This window comes from Exophiala aquamarina (assembly GCF_000709125.1).
Source record: "Exophiala aquamarina CBS 119918 chromosome Unknown aczIA-supercont1.9, whole genome shotgun sequence".
Lineage (NCBI taxonomy): Eukaryota > Fungi > Ascomycota > Eurotiomycetes > Chaetothyriales > Herpotrichiellaceae > Exophiala > Exophiala aquamarina.
In genome coordinates this window covers 759,521-776,552 of record NW_013550579.1, presented here as the reverse complement: position 1 = coordinate 776,552, position 17,032 = coordinate 759,521, and the positions used below count along the sequence as shown (strand labels likewise).

At 51.2% G+C, this 17,032-nt stretch overlaps 6 protein-coding genes across 6 annotated transcripts; 2 read left to right on the top strand and 4 right to left on the bottom strand.

The window, feature by feature from the left end:
- Positions 1-3: 3 nt before the first annotated feature.
- Positions 4-758, bottom strand: A1O9_09246 (thymidylate kinase; the record flags this gene model as incomplete). The annotated part of the gene is made up of 2 exons (XM_013401940.1): positions 4-545; positions 614-758. 2 exons carry the CDS (start codon positions 756-758, stop codon positions 4-6), a joined length of 687 nt encoding a protein of 228 aa, XP_013257394.1.
- A 545-nt stretch (positions 759-1,303) lies between these two features.
- A1O9_09245 (uncharacterized protein) lies at positions 1,304-2,236 on the bottom strand (the record flags this gene model as incomplete). Its single annotated transcript, XM_013401939.1, has 1 exon — positions 1,304-2,236. The coding sequence occupies one exon, from the start codon at positions 2,234-2,236 to the stop codon at positions 1,304-1,306; it is 933 nt and encodes a 310-aa protein (XP_013257393.1).
- A 751-nt stretch (positions 2,237-2,987) lies between these two features.
- On the top strand, positions 2,988-4,463 carry A1O9_09244 (uncharacterized protein; the record flags this gene model as incomplete). Its single annotated transcript, XM_013401938.1, has 2 exons — positions 2,988-3,237; positions 3,307-4,463. 2 exons carry the CDS (start codon positions 2,988-2,990, stop codon positions 4,461-4,463), a joined length of 1,407 nt encoding a protein of 468 aa, XP_013257392.1.
- Positions 4,464-4,523: 60 nt separating this feature from the next.
- On the bottom strand, positions 4,524-6,107 carry A1O9_09243 (uncharacterized protein; the record flags this gene model as incomplete). The annotated part of the gene is made up of 1 exon (XM_013401937.1): positions 4,524-6,107. The coding sequence occupies one exon, from the start codon at positions 6,105-6,107 to the stop codon at positions 4,524-4,526; it is 1,584 nt and encodes a 527-aa protein (XP_013257391.1).
- An 846-nt stretch (positions 6,108-6,953) lies between these two features.
- On the bottom strand, positions 6,954-10,460 carry A1O9_09242 (uncharacterized protein; the record flags this gene model as incomplete). Its single annotated transcript, XM_013401936.1, has 1 exon — positions 6,954-10,460. One exon carries the CDS (start codon positions 10,458-10,460, stop codon positions 6,954-6,956), a length of 3,507 nt encoding a protein of 1,168 aa, XP_013257390.1.
- Positions 10,461-12,792: 2,332 nt separating this feature from the next.
- Positions 12,793-14,466, top strand: A1O9_09241 (uncharacterized protein; the record flags this gene model as incomplete). Its single annotated transcript, XM_013401935.1, has 4 exons — positions 12,793-13,294; positions 13,345-13,485; positions 13,561-14,034; positions 14,090-14,466. The coding sequence occupies 4 exons, from the start codon at positions 12,793-12,795 to the stop codon at positions 14,464-14,466; spliced, it is 1,494 nt and encodes a 497-aa protein (XP_013257389.1).
- Positions 14,467-17,032: the final 2,566 nt, after the last annotated feature.

Here is a 17,032-nt window from a genome sequence, read left to right as displayed (position 1 = left end):
TATTCAAATCGTGGGTGCATTTAGTAGGGGCCCAAGTACCTGCAACCTTCCGATCAAAGGACCGTCGGCGGATATCTGGGCAACAGCCGTAGTAATGTCCCGGCTGACGGCATCGATGGGCTGTCCTGCGTCAACCACAGAAACAGCAGCCTCACCGAGTCGAGAAAACAACTCCTTGAACAAGGCTCTGACACGAGCCTGCATTTTCTCCGTCTCGTACCTCTCTTCGCCGTAATTCCCCCGCTTTGCCGCATCTTCAGGTGAGATATCCAAGAAGAGCAACAAATCGGGCTTCAACAGTCCAATCTCAGGATACCACGCCCAGTCTAGAGTTAAGTCGGGGTTGTCCTTGGCGGCAGAGTAGACCGCGCCCGAGAAGGAGTATCGGTCAATAATGACATCGACGCCGTTGGTGATGTCTCGCTGAATACCCTTGATGGCTTCCCACCGGTTGGCCGAGAACAGCAGATGTATTGAGTGGTCGTCTTGTTCCGCCGTCCCGGTCAGGTAGCTATTGATCATTTGGCCGGTGGGAGTCGTGCGATCTGCCGAACCAGTAAGAGGCATTCTTGTGCATACCGTGCTTTCTTCAGGATGGAGCAGCCGAACATACCGGGAAACTTGACATATCGGGCTTGTCCCTTTTGACGGACAAGGTGATCGTGGAGTCGTTGACATTGGCTTGTTTTGCCAGAGCGATCAAGTCCTTCAATCACTATCAACTTACCTCGTAGCCGCGGCCCCTGTGTGGGAACCATCTTATCAGAAAGATTATGCAACAATGGGCTGGCCAGTACGAAAATTGGGAGCTGGACGATGTCAAAGCACGAGCTTGTTACCCCAGCGTTTATCTCCTTATAGGTGCCTCATGGGTGCCCTAAGACCACTAAAAAAAATGATGACTAAGCCCAGGTGATTGGTGCTTCTTTGCGTGCCCTTCTTTAGCTGCCATGCACCTACTTACCTTGCACTTACCATTCAACTTCAGGTTCTACGAGCTTGAATAAAATAGTCTCTACTGACATTATAGAGCAGACATGAAGCGTCTACACAATGAAGCAAGTGCGTCATGACAACTCATTGATTCAATTGCCTACCTAGCAAAGACCGTAGTAGAGATATACATATGGCTGAAAGACTGCCTTCCACTAATATGTCTTTGCTGTCAAGTTTATTGTCTATCGATAGCAACACAGAGTTATCCTATGCCATGGCTTGCTCCAGTCTCTGTTGATCGTCTCCCCAGTATCTGTCTGGCTATCATTAAGTGATTTTTTGTCTCTTGCCAGTTTAAGACAGCATTTCACACAAGTTGGAGTGGGTTCTCCTGGAAGTACTCTTCCAACGTGGAAAGTGTGCCTCGCGAGTTTTCAATGGCCCAAGTAACCATTTCTTCCGAATGCGGGCCCCAGTAGCCGAACTCCTCCAGAGCGCTAAAGGCTTCGGTAAACAGCTCTGCCATAACCGGCAGGCTGTTCTTGAACTCTTCGGCCGAGATGCGCTTGTAGGCGACAGTCTTGCCAGTGGTCTTACTAATTATTGCAGCTTGTTCTTCCAAGGTATATTGTGCTTGAGCAGCGCAAAACGTCTTGCCATTGTACTGATCAGGCTCCGCAAGGATAGCACCCACGAAGTTTCCAGTGTTTTTGATAGCGTCTATGAAAGGGCATTTCGTCTTGGGGGAGATGTGACGGGCCAACGCCCATGTGCCATCCGGTTCCTGCTTTGGAGCCAGGAAGGGCTGAGAGGTGAAATTGTCCATGAAGAACCCCGGCGAATAGAAGGCGCTCTTGATAGGCAATCCCCGGATGTACTCCTCAACTTTTGCTTTCGCATCGAAAGGGGTGACCAAGGCATACCTTCCCCTAGAGATGTCTTTAGTGGGTGGCAGAGTACTGAAGATAATGTATTCAGCCCCTTGCTCAACGGCAACATCAGCAACCGTCTTGCCAATGTTGTACTCAACCTCCAAAGCGTTGGGAGCCAAAGAAGGCGTAGTCATGGAGAATACGAAATGTGCGCCGGCCAAAGCTTTCCCCAGGGATACTCGGTCAGTCACATCGCCAAGGACAACGTCAACCTTCACCTTAAGCTGCTTGGACTTCTCTGAATCAACATGACGGGTAATGGCACGGATTTTGTATTTCGAAGAGAGCTCTGGGTCGTTGAGTACATAGTCGATGAGTGCAGCACCTTGCCGGCCGGTAGCGCCAAGGACTGCAAGTATCTTAGACATCTTTCTAGGCTGTAATTCAACGGAAACGGTTTAGGGAAGTCAATATGTGAAGCCGGAGGGTCTGTCAAGAATGTTTCGAAGTAGATGATTCTTTTTCAAGCCAGGTGTGAAAAAGGTCAAGAAGAAGAGTTTTATACTTATCCAGGAGCGACAGGGCAGCTGGTTCTTTCCCCCACAAGACCCCCTTACCAGCTTGAAAACCGCTACAGTGCGGGTTTGAGCATAGCCAAACTCATCTCCAGACTATTGGAGATGAGAGTAGCGCGCGTCTGCTTCAAGGACGATCTCGGTCGATGCTACATTCGCAAGAGGGGATATCCGGCTGAATCATGACACTGTGCTGCTTAAGGTACAGAAATGTCACGTGAAGACGTACAACGTCGCGGACGACAGCGGACGGGGGCCCTCGGTGCTTTATGGAACCGGAATCTTCAAGAGGTGGTCCAGTCTGCTTAACAATATTCATGTCAGCCGACAATAGTATCAGTCAGGGTCTTGTGCATAAACTCGTAATCCAGGTCCCCATGGACTGGGGCCCCAGAAGACGATGAATGAGGTTGTGGAGGAACGAGGGTTACGGTGTGAAACGAAAAGAAGAAACATACCGCCCCACGCGAGATCACCTCGATGCTGGCACGTGACTTTTGACACGTGATGTAGTTTTGACGTATCCCAAAAAGGCCTCGACGCAAAATCATGTCTCAGAAAAGGTGCAGCCTCGTCGGTCTCACTCCGTTTCAAGTATGGCAAGATGGCAAATCCACCTATGAACAGTGATCCCGGACCCCTACTACCGGATGAGATGTTCAGATTCGTCCTTCAACATGTCGCCCCATCTGAAAGCGGCGCTCGACTTGGAGAATTGGCTCTTCGCCAAAAGCAGCGCATCAATACACCCCATTACATAGTCCCATCCTCACGAGGAGCGATTCCTCACCTATCCCCAGACAATTTGATCAGAAATACGCGCATATCCGCTGTCTATGTCCCCCTTGAAGACTGTAAGGAATACCCCGGCCAACAACAGCGCAGCGCTCCCTGCTGACATGTAGCTTACAGTTGGTGGATAGTTATTGAGAAGTCTGCGACGACAGCGCCCATATTCAGCACTCCAATAAAAGATGGCGACTCGCGTCTACGGCAATATACGGGCCTCCCGGACCAGGCTTTGTCCCTACTAGGACCCCGCAGGCTTCCCAGCATCTTGACTCCAGCCCACAATACCAATTCGTCAATCGCGATCTCGACCTCTGTCGGATTTCGCTTTCTGGACGTCAAGCACTATGATGAGGCCGTGCAATCACTCCAGGCGGATATCTCGATGAGTCTCGCCGATGTAATAACACACGATGTTGTAAGCGCGAAGCGGATGGAGAAGAGTGCAGATCGGACACATGCATGGCTCCGTGATACGATAGAAGCAAGTAATCAGAACCCAAAAGCACCGCTCTTCGCTTCAATCCCACCTCTAGAGCCAGAACAGTTATCCTTCTACCTCTCAGATATAGAAGAGGACTTTCGACCGCATTTGTCAGGTCTGGCGGTGTATAACCCGGCCATTATAATGGGCCTGACAGACTCACTCCGACGACTACCAGTGGTCTGCTTGAGCGATCCAGCAACACCACAAGCAGTACTCTCCGCCATACATACGGGCGTCGACATGATCACCGTGCCATTCGTGACGCGCGCCTCTGAACACGGCATCGCACTATGCTTCTCATTCCCTGGCTCCCCCGAAACCCCAAACCAACCGTTGGGCATAGATTTCTGGTCTCCAGACCACAACACCGACCTCTCAGCCTTAAGCCCCGGATGCTCATGCTATGCCTGCTCACGCCACCACCGCGCATACCTGGCCCATCTCCTCCAAGCCAGTGAGATGGTCGCCTGGACCCTCCTCCAGATCCACAACTTCGCCATAATCGAATCTTTCTTCAGCAGCATCCGCCAAAGCATCGCACGGGGGACTTTCGAAGACGACATCAAGACTTTTGGACGCGCGTACGACTCCGAAATGCCGCAGTCGACAGGCCAAGGACCGCGAATCAGGGGATACCAGGCGAAAAGCGTCGGCGGGGGCGAGCCCAAGCGCAATCCGAGAGCATACGGGAAACTCGATGATCAGGTGCAGAAACTGGCTGAGGCGGCGTCGGGAATCGCGGCTCCCGAGGGAGATGCTATGGATATTGAAGAGCACGGGTTGGCTAAGAGGGTAGAAGAATAGATATCTTGGTAGGCAAGTGCGCGGCCCCCTTGACCTTCTAGCCCAATAAATGATACTGAGTCATGCAGACCGCAAGGCCATTTCTTCCCCGTGCACATCGCTTCTTAGACCCCGAACAACACCCCTAAGCAGCGGCGCAACCTGCTTTCGACTCTTACTCGTATCACCGATATACCACACCTTAACGGCGACAAACCTCTTGGCCAACTCGCTCAGCAATTCCTCCCTCTCCCCATCACCTTCTCCCTCCCACGCCCCCAATTGTAGCTCCTCACTCGCGGTCTTTCCGAACTCATCCGCCACCCCTTTAGCACGGCCATCAGTAGCAAGCAGCACGACCTCCTTCCTCCCGTCACCCGTTCGCGTCAACATCCCGAACACGACTAGATCCCGGTGTGGGCTTTGCGTGAACGTCTCGATCTCGTTCACGAACGCGGTTACATCGCCGGCATGTCGTACGAGCCAGGAGAGCGGCTTCACCAGTGAGGTTATCCCGATGTTGATGTAGATCTTTGCGCGTCTCTGATTCTCATCCGTTGTTCCTGCCCATGAATTCATCGTCATGGGTTCGACCCACGCTTTATAGTCGCGATCAAAGGCTTCCTGCGTCGTGAGCAAGGACAGAGAGTTGCTCTTCGCGGATGAGATTGCATTGTATGAGGCCGTGCGGTCCCATTGCGTTCGCTGCTGCTGCGCCGAGTTTAGGTCCAGCGGTCCATCGCCATTATTTCCCTCCTCCACAGTGGAAACAAGAACCGACTCGAGAAACCGGACGGCCTCGCGGTCCGTGTCCGAGCACTTGTCGCCCGTGGCCCGTAGATTCGACGTGTCGATTAGAATAGGCGCCAGAGCGAGTCTAGTGATTTGATTTAATCCATCACTTATTCTAGGATCTGCGCTGTGTTCCGCCCACAATCCCTGCTCCCTGAGATGGCTGACCACAAGGCTGGTACAGCTGCCGATCCCTGTGGTGACGATCCTTGGGTCCGCGCTGGCGGGTATGTAGTACTCGTCCACGTGGTGGTCGATGCATCCAACGACGTTGAACCGGGAGTTGATGGCGTCGGCGTTGAGGCCCGCAATGGACGGCGAGTTGTGATCAACGAGGAGCAGATCCTGTTTTGCGTGCGAAGGATGAGGCGGAGAAGTCGACGTAGAAGTCGAAGAAGAGGAAGAAGAAGAAACGAAAGGATCATGCAGTACACTAGTATCATCATCCAAGACGTCCGCGATGGTGATCACCCGCTCGAGCGTTTCGACCTTGCCACTATCTCCTCCTTGCACGTCACCAGGCTTTCCATTCGAAGGATCTTCGTATATCGGCTCCCCCAACGCGGCTTTCAACGCAACCGCAAATTCTGGCCTCTGGCGCCACAGATCCGAAGACTTGACCGCCGGCAAATTCAATATCGGCACATAGGTCGTAGACTCCGAAAACTGCTTGCCTGCGCGGCGACTATGGTTGTAGAAGTACGAGAGTACGACCGCAGACACGAAACTATCGAGGTCCGCGGAGGGATTGCCCATTACCAGCGTGATGTTCTTGTTGTAAATTGACGGCGACCGATGTGTGCGAGGGAACGCAAGGCCGCAAAGCCGCGACAAGTACGTTGATAGCGGTGGCATGTTATTGTCATCCGCCATTTGCGCAGTGAACCAAATATGATGCCGGGGGACGCAAAATCAGATAGAGGTCGATGCGCTCTATCCTCAGAACACTTCGTGCTAGACCGAGCTTTGCTATTTGCTGCTCGTCATGCACGCGCGTGAAGAAGCTGTGATCTAAGCTGCAGGCTCTCGGGTGCTGCAGATCTCAGATCTCAAAGTGGCTCGATTGTTTTTTTTATCGGGGCAGGCTGCTGCGTACGCTTCGGCTTGAATACAGCGTACGGTAGAGATAGGCTGCAGCTCATTTGTTTTGTTTTTCTTGAACTGTCCTCAGTGCTTGTTTGGCAAACAAGGATCAGAGTAGTACTCCCTCGTAAGCACTAATGGAAGCCTCTCGCAATGGTGTTGGATGCTTCGCAATGCAGTTTTTCTTTTGTCACAGACTATCGTCGCCCAGAGGATGTGACGTCACTGTGTTGGAATATATCAATACAGAAATGAAAACCCACACTGGCAGTCTCCACAAAATCTCGCAGAGGATGAAAGTACCAGGATAGCGTGCATTCAATTCATCATTTCAATCATCAGAACTGAGAAGGTAATCATACAGCCCCGTCGGCAAATCTTCGTATGTGCCTGTAGTCCCCAGCAAGACCAATTCAATCCTAAATCTCTTGACCGTCTGCGTTCAATCCAGAGCATTCCACATATCTTGAACCGTTCAAGACTTTAGCAGACCTTCCATTAAACCCCGAGCCGTACACAACTTCCTCCCAATTTCAGCATACAAAAACAATCATAATCCAATTGCTGAAGCTTTTTTAAGACGCCACAATTAAACCTCGGACCAAGAAATCCAACCTTTGTTTCTGACTCTTTCAATCATACGCATTCCCATTCCGTCCACACGCACCATCTAGCACTGCGATCTGCAAGCACCAGTCCTCTCCAAACGCCTCTTTCTTGTACCTTCAGGTTTGTTTCCCAGGCACTGCCCAAAACCTCACCATCGACGTCTTTTGTAGCAATCGCCTGGGGCAGCCCTTCCGCTTTGCGGTTTAATCGAATTATTTTCCCACTTGGACTTTGAATGGCCAATTTTGCAGGTTTATCTTTGATTTTGATACCATTGCTAGCTTGTTCGCTAGGATTACTACCAGCGGCGCTGCTAGTCATACTCATGGCGCTCGCCGGTCTGGCCATGGGATTCGGACTAACCGGTCGCAAATCAAATCCAGTCTGTTCATTTGCAGGTGTAGAAACCACCGAGGCAGTGTGCTGTCTTACACAGAAGACATATGTTTCTCCAACACCGAGTCTCAAACATTGGGGCTGCACAACGTATAGATCTTGCCTTGTAGCATGAGGAGTAGGGTGCCTCATGACAAAGTCATAGGCAGGATTCTCCCCAGAATTGTATAACGGTATTGAAAAGGCCAGAGGATGGACGATATCCCTGGAACTCAACATGAGTCCTTTCTTGCCAGCATAGACTTTGAGAGCTCCGATACCTTCGTCCCCGGGGAGGATGGCTTTGATGACATAGCGCTTTTGCATGATCTCGGTGTTTGGTATTGTCCTATACCAACTTGGTTGTGCTAAACATCTTTTCTTCGTCACGCCATCGGCGTCCTCGTAAACATCGCCATCTTGGTCACGCAGATACTTTCTGGCCTCCACTTCTGCAACGATCTCCAAGTCTACGGGCACATTGACGACCACCGTACACATCTCGAGACCGTCCATTCTGATGACGCTTGTGTCGTACGCATGCAGGGAAAGCCCTTGTCTGAAGAAGGGCGGGCACGTCCCTGGAAGACTGAGTAGAACATCGGGGCTGATGTTCGGAACCATATGCTGTTGCGCATCATCCAAGGGAATGTGAGTCCAACAGATCTCATTAGGCAATGCGAGGAAATACCAAGCCTCGGCGATGCCAGTGCTTACACTGGAATACAGCGAGCGTCTAGGATTAGTTGGGCTCGCAAGGCTCGCGTCCAACATTCTCCATTCACCATCAACTAGGATCGCATTCCAGAAATGGTTCGGTCGCGATAAAGCATCCAGGTCAAGATCTTCGCCTGGCACCTTGAGATAACCTTGGATCATCTCAGCGTGCACTCCAATAGCAGTGCACATTTCGACAACCAGGGCTGATATCTCTTCACTAGTGCCTCTCTTAGTTTGAATAACCTTCCTGGTGTCGATTGGTCGGTTGTAATTATATCTGTCGACCTCGTAATCTTCTTCCCAGTTGATTCTCTCCGCACACCAGATGAATATTGCGCGAAGTCTTTGCACAGGACTTCGGTGTGGACGACAAACGTAGCCGTTTGCCAACGTTGCTGCTGTTATACTGCTTGGGAGGCTGGTAATGAAACGAGTTGCCTTGTCCACTTGACTAAAGCTTGGGTTGCTGAGTTGGAATGGCTGATGCACTGGATGGCCGTCAGCATCCTCATTTCCCTGGAGACCTTTGTAGAGCTCTTCGACCGGACATATCACTGGTTGATCAAGCATCATGCATCGATTGGCTCTCTCTTGCCGTTCGGATGGGCCTGGGGTGTTTGATCGATTGATGTCTCGGCGAGTGAGGATATAGCCACTCGTTGCACCGCTTGAAAGCCCCATTTCTCTTGCGGCATCTCTTCCAAAAGTATCGGACTGGGCGGTGGCTTGGAAACGTGCATTGAATGCTGTGCCTCCAGCGATCCCCGTTATCTTGGTAGGAGACCCCGCGTTGCTTGGTGTCTGGTTTGCCGAGATCGTGCTTCGAGCACTAGCTGCGCCTGTTTTTGCACTATCCATCAACTTTTTGAAGAAGCCGGGCTTCTTCGCTCTAGGTGTTGTGAAGCCACCTAGCCCACCAATCGAGTCTCTGCTCGCATCGTCCCAGCCTACGGCAGATCGAGCGCCTGCTCTTGAGTCAAACTGGCTTGAATGGAAGGAGATGGCAGTGTTTGGTGTTTTTGGTCGACCGTCAGATCGTTCCCATTGCTCATTTCTTGTTCCTGCGCTGGTCATCGGTCTGGTCATGCGATCTCGAATGCTGCCCATTCTCTTTCTTGCAAGGCTGCCGGCACTGGTGGCGCTGAGACCGCCTGCAGAAAATCCACTCATCAAACTTTGGCTGGTCATGCTTGACTGGTGCGAAGAGTTGGTTGCCACGCTTTGCACACCACTGCTCGAGTTGGTAGAGTTGGTCTTGGTTGTATATGTCCGATTGAGGCTGTCTCCTCCCAGTTCAAAAGCTGACTTCCTCTTTCGCATCGAGAGTCGCCGAGAAGGTGCTGCTGACCCCGGCCTCGACGCCCAAGGGGAGTTTTTGGGTGGCGGTTCTGGAGGATCGCTTTCCATTGCTTGTGGATCACTCCCTTCGCGAGCTTGTTGCATTCGCCGAAGTCGACTTTCCATTCTCTGAACATATGTCTCGAGCTGAGTTGAGCCATCTTGAAAGCGGTCGGGACTGTTGTGACGGCTGCTATAACTTATTCGTCCTTCGGAAAACTGTCCGCCACTGGTGCCGAATTCTAAGGATGTGATTGGACGGGTGTTTTGATTTGCGTTGGGTCGACGGAAGTTATCAAAAGCTTCGGGGGACCAGGGATTGAACTCTCGCTCTGGTTGATGTTGTGAATCTTGCCTCACTAGCGTCATGTCGTCGAGCGAAGACATCACATCGTCCATCGCACTGCGTATCATGGGCGGTGTGTGACCATTCACAGAGGGAGGAGCTGGAGATGGCGTGCGAGTTATTCTTTGATATCTGTCATTCATCTCAACTTGTTGAGGTGATGGGGCTCTGGAGATGGAGCCATTTTGTCCTCCCAGCACTCTGTGGGGTGGCGGAGGAGGAGGGGAAGACCCAATCTCGTGATGGGGCAAGGGAGATGGCGAACGTGATGTGCCTCGAGATACCGGTCGTTGTTGCCACAAGACTGTAGAAGGGGGATCCCCTCGATCGAGGAGAGGCTGTACTTGCGCTTGCGTTGGAACTGCCTGAGGCTGTACTACACCCTTGCCTGTTGGGGGTTTTGCACTTTTGTATCCTTGAAAGGGTCGCCTCCTTTTTTCTCGCTCTCTCTTCTCCTGAATTTGCGCAAGAGGATTTTTGGTATGGCTATCACTTTTGTGCAACTCTGGCATAGGGCTCGCTGACCGACTGACCGGATTAAAGCCTTCCTCGAGCACGACCACAAAATTCGAAGGGAAAACACCCATCATTCTCTTGTCTCTGCGCAATCTCCCCATCCACCAAGAACCGTCTCCAGCGTTCAGACATTCAATCAAATCACCCTCGATAAAGCCCAGGTCTTTGTCGGTTTCACCGCCCCAGGAGTACACTGCGCGACACCAACAGGGGAATCTAGGCGGAAGCAAGGCCGCCATGGCGCCTATCGAGGGACTTTGGGTAGGCCTGATCAAGGAGCACGTTGAATACGGAGGGCAGTCTGCGGCATTTGGAGTTGTTTTTGGGAGAAGCTTCGTTTGCGATGAAGGATAGGCGGGGGCGAATTGAGCGAGTGCAGAACTCTCTAGGTTTAAAGAATGTGAGATCACAAACACATTGGTGTGCGAATGAGCAGTATAGGATCAATATAGGGATAGTAACAAAGGCAGTGTTGTGGGACAACAAGCATTACGTGGTGTACTAAACTCGAGGCTGGCTGCGGTTGAGGCCGCAGTTCGTCGCCAAGACCAAGGTGTAAATAAAGAGCCATATCAGGCTTAGTGCGTTTCGTGATGCCGCTTTAAGGAGAGTACTAGCCAAAGGAGCTGGGGCACAGAATATAAAAGCAGCAACATAAAACTGAGCGATCACGTACGCTCATTCGCCGCGGCGTACGCTCGGTGAGGATTAGATTTCCACATAACGATATGCTATTGTTGATTAATCAATATTTCACCAGTATTAACTTGCAAATAGATATTAAAAGGAGCCTTGCTGTTATTATTGACTTGTCTTTACTTCAACCTCGGCGGTGCTTCTCAAAACCTTGTCCATTGCCTTCTTTGTTGTGCAGCACAGCCATTCCATGCTTCGAAGCCCGAATTATTCTCGCTCACCATCTGGAGATAAATTACTATACGATTGCACGTTCAGCAGGCTGATTTAGGTCCTGGTACGGAGTATTCATTTTCATTCCTGGACCTCGGACGAGAACAGTCTGGAAAAGCATCGGCAACACGAGCGTTAAGCTTTCTGTAAAGTTGGCGCTCATCGTGTTCGACAAAAGGTGCAGCGTAAGGCTTTTGGCACCACCATGACTTCATCCAAGAATGTCCCTCCGACTTTTTACCAAAAGAGGTTTCCCCAATATGGAGTAATCTTTCTGTGGCCTGGGGGGGGAGAGAGATTCCAGTCCTCTTGGGACGGCTATCAGGAGCGATCACCGTGAGTTAAGGTCCCTCCAACCTAACCCATGCCACCCAAGCCAAACCGAGTCGACTCAAGCCAAGCCAAGCCAAGCCAAGCCAGCCCAGCCCAGCCCTGAGCTTCTTTCCAGATGCTTCGGCGATGCTTCCCCGGGCGTCGTTGGGGAGCGACAGGTGCCATTTCCACAGGCGTCTTCCGGCCTCGCCGATCGCGCCACCGGCTTCACCAACCCCAACCAACAAAGCTGCCCTCTGCGATCCACTACGACTCGGTGGTATTCACCTATGGCGTGCAGTCATGTCGACTTATGCACCCTTAGAAATCAAGGCTTAATGGATCGGCTTGCAAATCGCCACCGCGTCGGGATCTCTTCAACATACCCCAAGTATACACATCGCCCTTGCCAAGAGTGAACCAGGTAGGTGAGCCTATGAAGATGGATTTTCGCTTCCGACGTTGCAGATTGCAGTTGGTGGCCCACAAGGGTAAGATGCTTGAATCTGCCTAGGTGCCGAAATGAGTGCAGATTGCGATGCTACTCCAAATACCCAAGACGCTTTAACCTCAAGAGCTGGGTTGATTGGCATGCTTCCAAGACTTGTGGTATTTGCGTGAGCTGGCCGGAGTCCTATCCTGGTCTGACCAGCCCCCCTTGCGGAGTCCGGACTTCCTCTGGGGGCTTGTTCTCAAGTGCTTGTGCAGCTTGTGCACCTTGACACAGCTTCTTCAAAGTCTGTCTTTCTTGGCTTGCACCACTTATCAAGTTGTCATTCTATGAGCCTCGATGTTGCGTCCGTCGTGCAAACGCTTTCAGTGTTGGGCAAGATTAGACATTGCCTTGGATTGCCGTCGAGCCAATGGAAATGCACGAATCTGGCCGGATTGTTCTATGGATTCGGAACAATTCAGAACTACGGTGCTGATGCTCTGCCAGCCCACATGCTCATACCCCGGACTCCACCGGAGGCAAATCCTATCCTGGGGTCACTTTCCAGCCAAATCCAGAGGACATTTCTAAAGGCGATGATCCATTTCGCTAGTGTCTTGTCACCTGCACTATGGCCAGGGTTTGAAAGCACAACAAGCAAGGTAGGCTCCTTATCCTTGCTACTGCTTTCACACGAGTTGAAGATGCTTCCAATTCGAAGCTCAGACCACACCCTTCTTTATCCACACACCATAGTTGCGGGCTCCCTCTCTTTTGAGCCATAGTTTGCACTGGCTTTGGCATATAATCTGCTTGGTTTCTCACGTTCCCCCACCACTCGCTCTTCTTTCATTCTCCCTCCGTCGATAGCCTCCATTTCGACAGAAAGTTGTCTTTTAAATACTAGAGCTGCCAGCATGGCCACCCACGGACCTGTGGAGAAAGAACTCGGTGTGGATGAGCTTGAGCGAGCAGACCCTGACCGCAAAGTCTCCATCGACCTCTCTGAGAAGAACAATACAGACCTAGATGAACGCATCAATGCCTTCTCTCCAAAAGAGCAGAAGAGGATCATTAGACATGTCGACCGACGACTTGTCCTCACCCTCGGCTTCCTTTATTGCGTCTCTCTGATGGATCGCACCAACTTGGGTATTGCTGCCGTCGCGGGTATGGCCGTCGATCTTAACTTTGTTGGCTCACGATACTCTATTATCGTGCTCATCTTCTTCATTACATATGTTCTGCTCCAACCACCTGCGACTGTCGTTCTCCGCAAAATTGGGCCCAGGCTTTTCTTGCCCACCATCACCCTCCTCTGGGGTATCACTATGATTGTCTTCGGATTCATCAAAAACTGGACCGATCTCGTCTACCTCCGATTGATCTTAGGTATCTTCGAGGCTGGCTTCTTCCCTGGTAGGTTGGCAACGCACAATTTCTGTTGTTTACTTGGCTGATCATATCAGGTTGTGCATATCTTCTCAGCTGCTGGTATCCTCGCTACGAACTACAGAAACGAAATGCTGTTTTCTACCTGATCGGATCTATGGCCTCAGCCTTCTCAGGTATTCTCGCCTACGGATTTTCTCAGCTGAAGAACCATGGCAGTGGCCCAGTTTGGTGGGGCCAGCACTATGGTCCGACCGCAGCAAATCCAACCGCGCCCAGTGGAATTCTGCCAGGCATTGCAGGTTGGCGATGGATCTTTATCCTTCAAGGCGTTCTTACTTGTGTATTGGCTCTCGGCTCCTATTTCTTGATTGTGGACTTCCCCGAACTATCGGTCAACAACTTTGGCCTGAAGTTTCTGAATCAGAAAGAGGCCGATTTCATTGTGGCTCGTATTGAAAAGGACCGTCATGATGTTGCTGTTGAATCTTTCAATCTCAAAAAATACCTCGCAAACTCCTTGGACTTGAAGGTCTGGGGCTTTGCTGCTCTATTCGGCCTCACCACCACAAACACCTACGCTATCGCTTACTTCCTCCCTATAATCCTGAATGTCGGCATGGGGTTCAATGTAGCCGCGTCCCAGTGTTTGGTGGCTCCTCCTTACGTCCTTGCCTCGATCGTCATGTACGCATTTGCATGGGCTGGAGATAAGTATCATATCCGCAGTCCCTTCGTTCTCTTTAACGGCTGCCTCCTCTTGATTGGTAAGTCATCTCTCTGGAAATTGCCGCCTACATCGTTCTAACCCATGCTTTCCAGGCCTTCCACTTCTCGGATATGTGCAGAATGTTGGTGTTCGATATTTCGGAGTGTTCCTCGCCACTGCAGCTTGCAACGCGAACGTGCCCTGCGTTTTGACCTGGCAAGCAAATAACATCCGTGGCCAATGGAAACGTGCACTTTGCTCTGCTACCTTGGTCGGAGCTGGTGGTATCGGTGGAATTATTGGCAGCACTGTCTTCCGTGACCAAGACAAACCAGACTATCACCCTGGAATTATCACCTGCATGATCTCGAGTGCTTTAATCATCGTTATTACTTTAGTTATGGACCTCAAGTTCTACCGCGCCAACAAGCGCGCCGAGGCCGGTGGAAAAGTCATCGAAGGGCTTCACGGATTCCGATACACATACTAATTGGGAAGTGTTGGCTTGGGCCGCGGGCTATGAAACAAACCGTATGTTGAAAAAGTTGCAATCAAATATTGGGGCAGCTTGTGGCATACCTTACTCCGCGGCATGTAGTCCAAATGCTTGACTAGGCTAAAGAAAACACGGTCCATCAAATATTGCTCTTCCTGCAAACGACCAGTGAGCCCAACTTTGCTAGCGTTGAACATTCATCACGTTGCCTGAAATGAACACTCTATGCGTTTTATTTGTGGCTGCCCGTCATCGGCAGTATCATATATATGTAGCATACCATCAGCCCACCGGAACTCATGGGTGTCCACGGTACATAACTGCTATGATGTGCAAAAGACTTTGAGAGTCTCTTAACAGTATCTGCTGTCATCGATGCCCATCCCGAGATGATAACTTCGTACGATGAATCGCTAAACGGCCTCGGAATCGGAAGTCTAAACGTCCCGCCTGCACTCACTGTTCACTCGCTGGTGCATGACCATGTAGTCGTACAGTACATATGTTCGTCCGGTGCAGACGAGCCCATACGGGTACAAGTAAGCCGATTGGAAGGCACTCTCTGCCGAGTAGGCTTCCCCACCAATCCAACGATAAGCCCTGCGAGCAAGGTACGTACTTTGTATTGGGCCGACAATAGCCATACCCGGTGCCGTAGTCAATTGCCGCTCTCACACAGGTTCGACTTGAAGTCTTGGAGCAATCCTCGAAAGTGGACTGGTCCACCCCAGACTCCAGCCCATGGGGCAATCTCCTTCGCTTCCCTCGTTAGGAGTCAACTTCTCCGATTCAGCCAGCCGGCGGCCGGCCGGTGGGAACAATGGCTGGTTCAATAGACGGGTAGCGATCAGCGGAGGGAGCCCTGTAAATGGCAAAGGCCGAGTTCAACTGCTCCAGGTGGAGGACTATACATACGAGTACGGAGTACTCCGTACATACATAGTCTCCATCTCCATAGACCCATCGAAGCTACTTAGGTACCACGCCACTTCATAACTGCATATACTTCATTAGTACACAAGGTGCAAACGTCGCATGCCCCCGCAGGCGACGGGTCCGGACTGTAAACCGACCCTCGCCGGTATGATCTTTCTTCCCGACATCTGGGTCCACGCACAAGTTAGCTCCTGAAGACCATCTCCAGGACGGCATCTGTCTCGTGGATATGCTGAAACAGATCCCCCAGCTCAGCATGATTTGCTGCCTGCTTTACCTCATTCCTAAACTGGACTACGAACCTTCAAGGGCCAAGAGATGTTGAAATTATCCAAATCTCTTGGCCTGCATTCAACATACGGAGTACCTCGGTATCTTCAGAGAATCCGACGACTGTAGTCAATATCATTTGATTATCACCCGCATGATCACGGCGGGTTCCCCGTGGGGTCCATCCTGTCATCGATGAATAAGGAAAGTGTACTTTTCACGATCACGATCAGACCGTCTAGATACAACGTAGACCAAGACGCGAGCTTTCCAATGCGTTATCACATGCACTATTTCTCGACGCATGGGTCGTTCACGAATTCGCATTTCAACCCAAAAAATGAGTCTGTCGGCTTGCATACCCTGGTCCTTGTCCCCTGCATCTCGTGGGCGCGGAGCCGAAGACCTGGAGTAAACGAGTCAAGCGCTTTGGAGATCTCACCCTGCCAAATATGCCCAACCATGTCAATTCGAGGCCTCAGGGTTGGTGCGCACGTAGGATCATTCCGCTTCTCCCCCAAGACTCCTGTGCACTCCATGTTGCCCCCCTGACTGCCAGGAAACATAAGCATTCGGTTCATGCTTTTCAGCGGTAGTATCTGTCCAAGAGGCAGCGTCACTCCGGGAATCACCGAAAGACTACCAAGTGAATCGTCTTGCGTGCTGTCATTGACTCGAACTCCCAGCGGCAACCATCCGGTGAAAATTGGGTTCGACATGGAATCATGTGGGGGAATCGTCTTTCTGAGGGAGTCGTCCCCAGGAACTACGATCCTGAAATACTCTCCCATTTTAATTCCAGCTGACCTTACATCATTTAAGCCATTAGCTATCTTGCTCTTCAATTCTGCGATACTGGTTTTGCACACTTCAACATGATAAAGCGGGCCAAAAGATTCTGCATAGTGAGATCTACCTCTAGGTTAGCTGAGCATTGCGCATCTCTCGGGGTGCCGACTCTGACGAGGCGTCCGAGTCAAGACTTACTTGCGGTCTGCCTATGCAGCCATCCATGCAATAGGAAAACCTCCGTTCCATTCTCGTGGCCTGATTCCCCTGACGTTGTTGACCATCATGAGCGGCTGTGTGGCTTCACACCCCTTGAGGATACCCACGTATTGTTTCACCTTGTCCTTTCAGTTCCAAAGTGGAGATCGTTGGGCCTCAAAGCATCAGCAAAATCTGGGAGTGCCACCTGCTTTCAACAGTCCATGACTTACGGCCGAGTGAGAACGTCAAAGGCCTCACTCATCTGCCCAGCTTCAGAGCTCGCGCAAGCAGGAAGCCTCACTGCTGCATTTGCAGTTGCACTGATCACCCTGCATCCTCGCATGCATTGTTCCATTTTCCCACG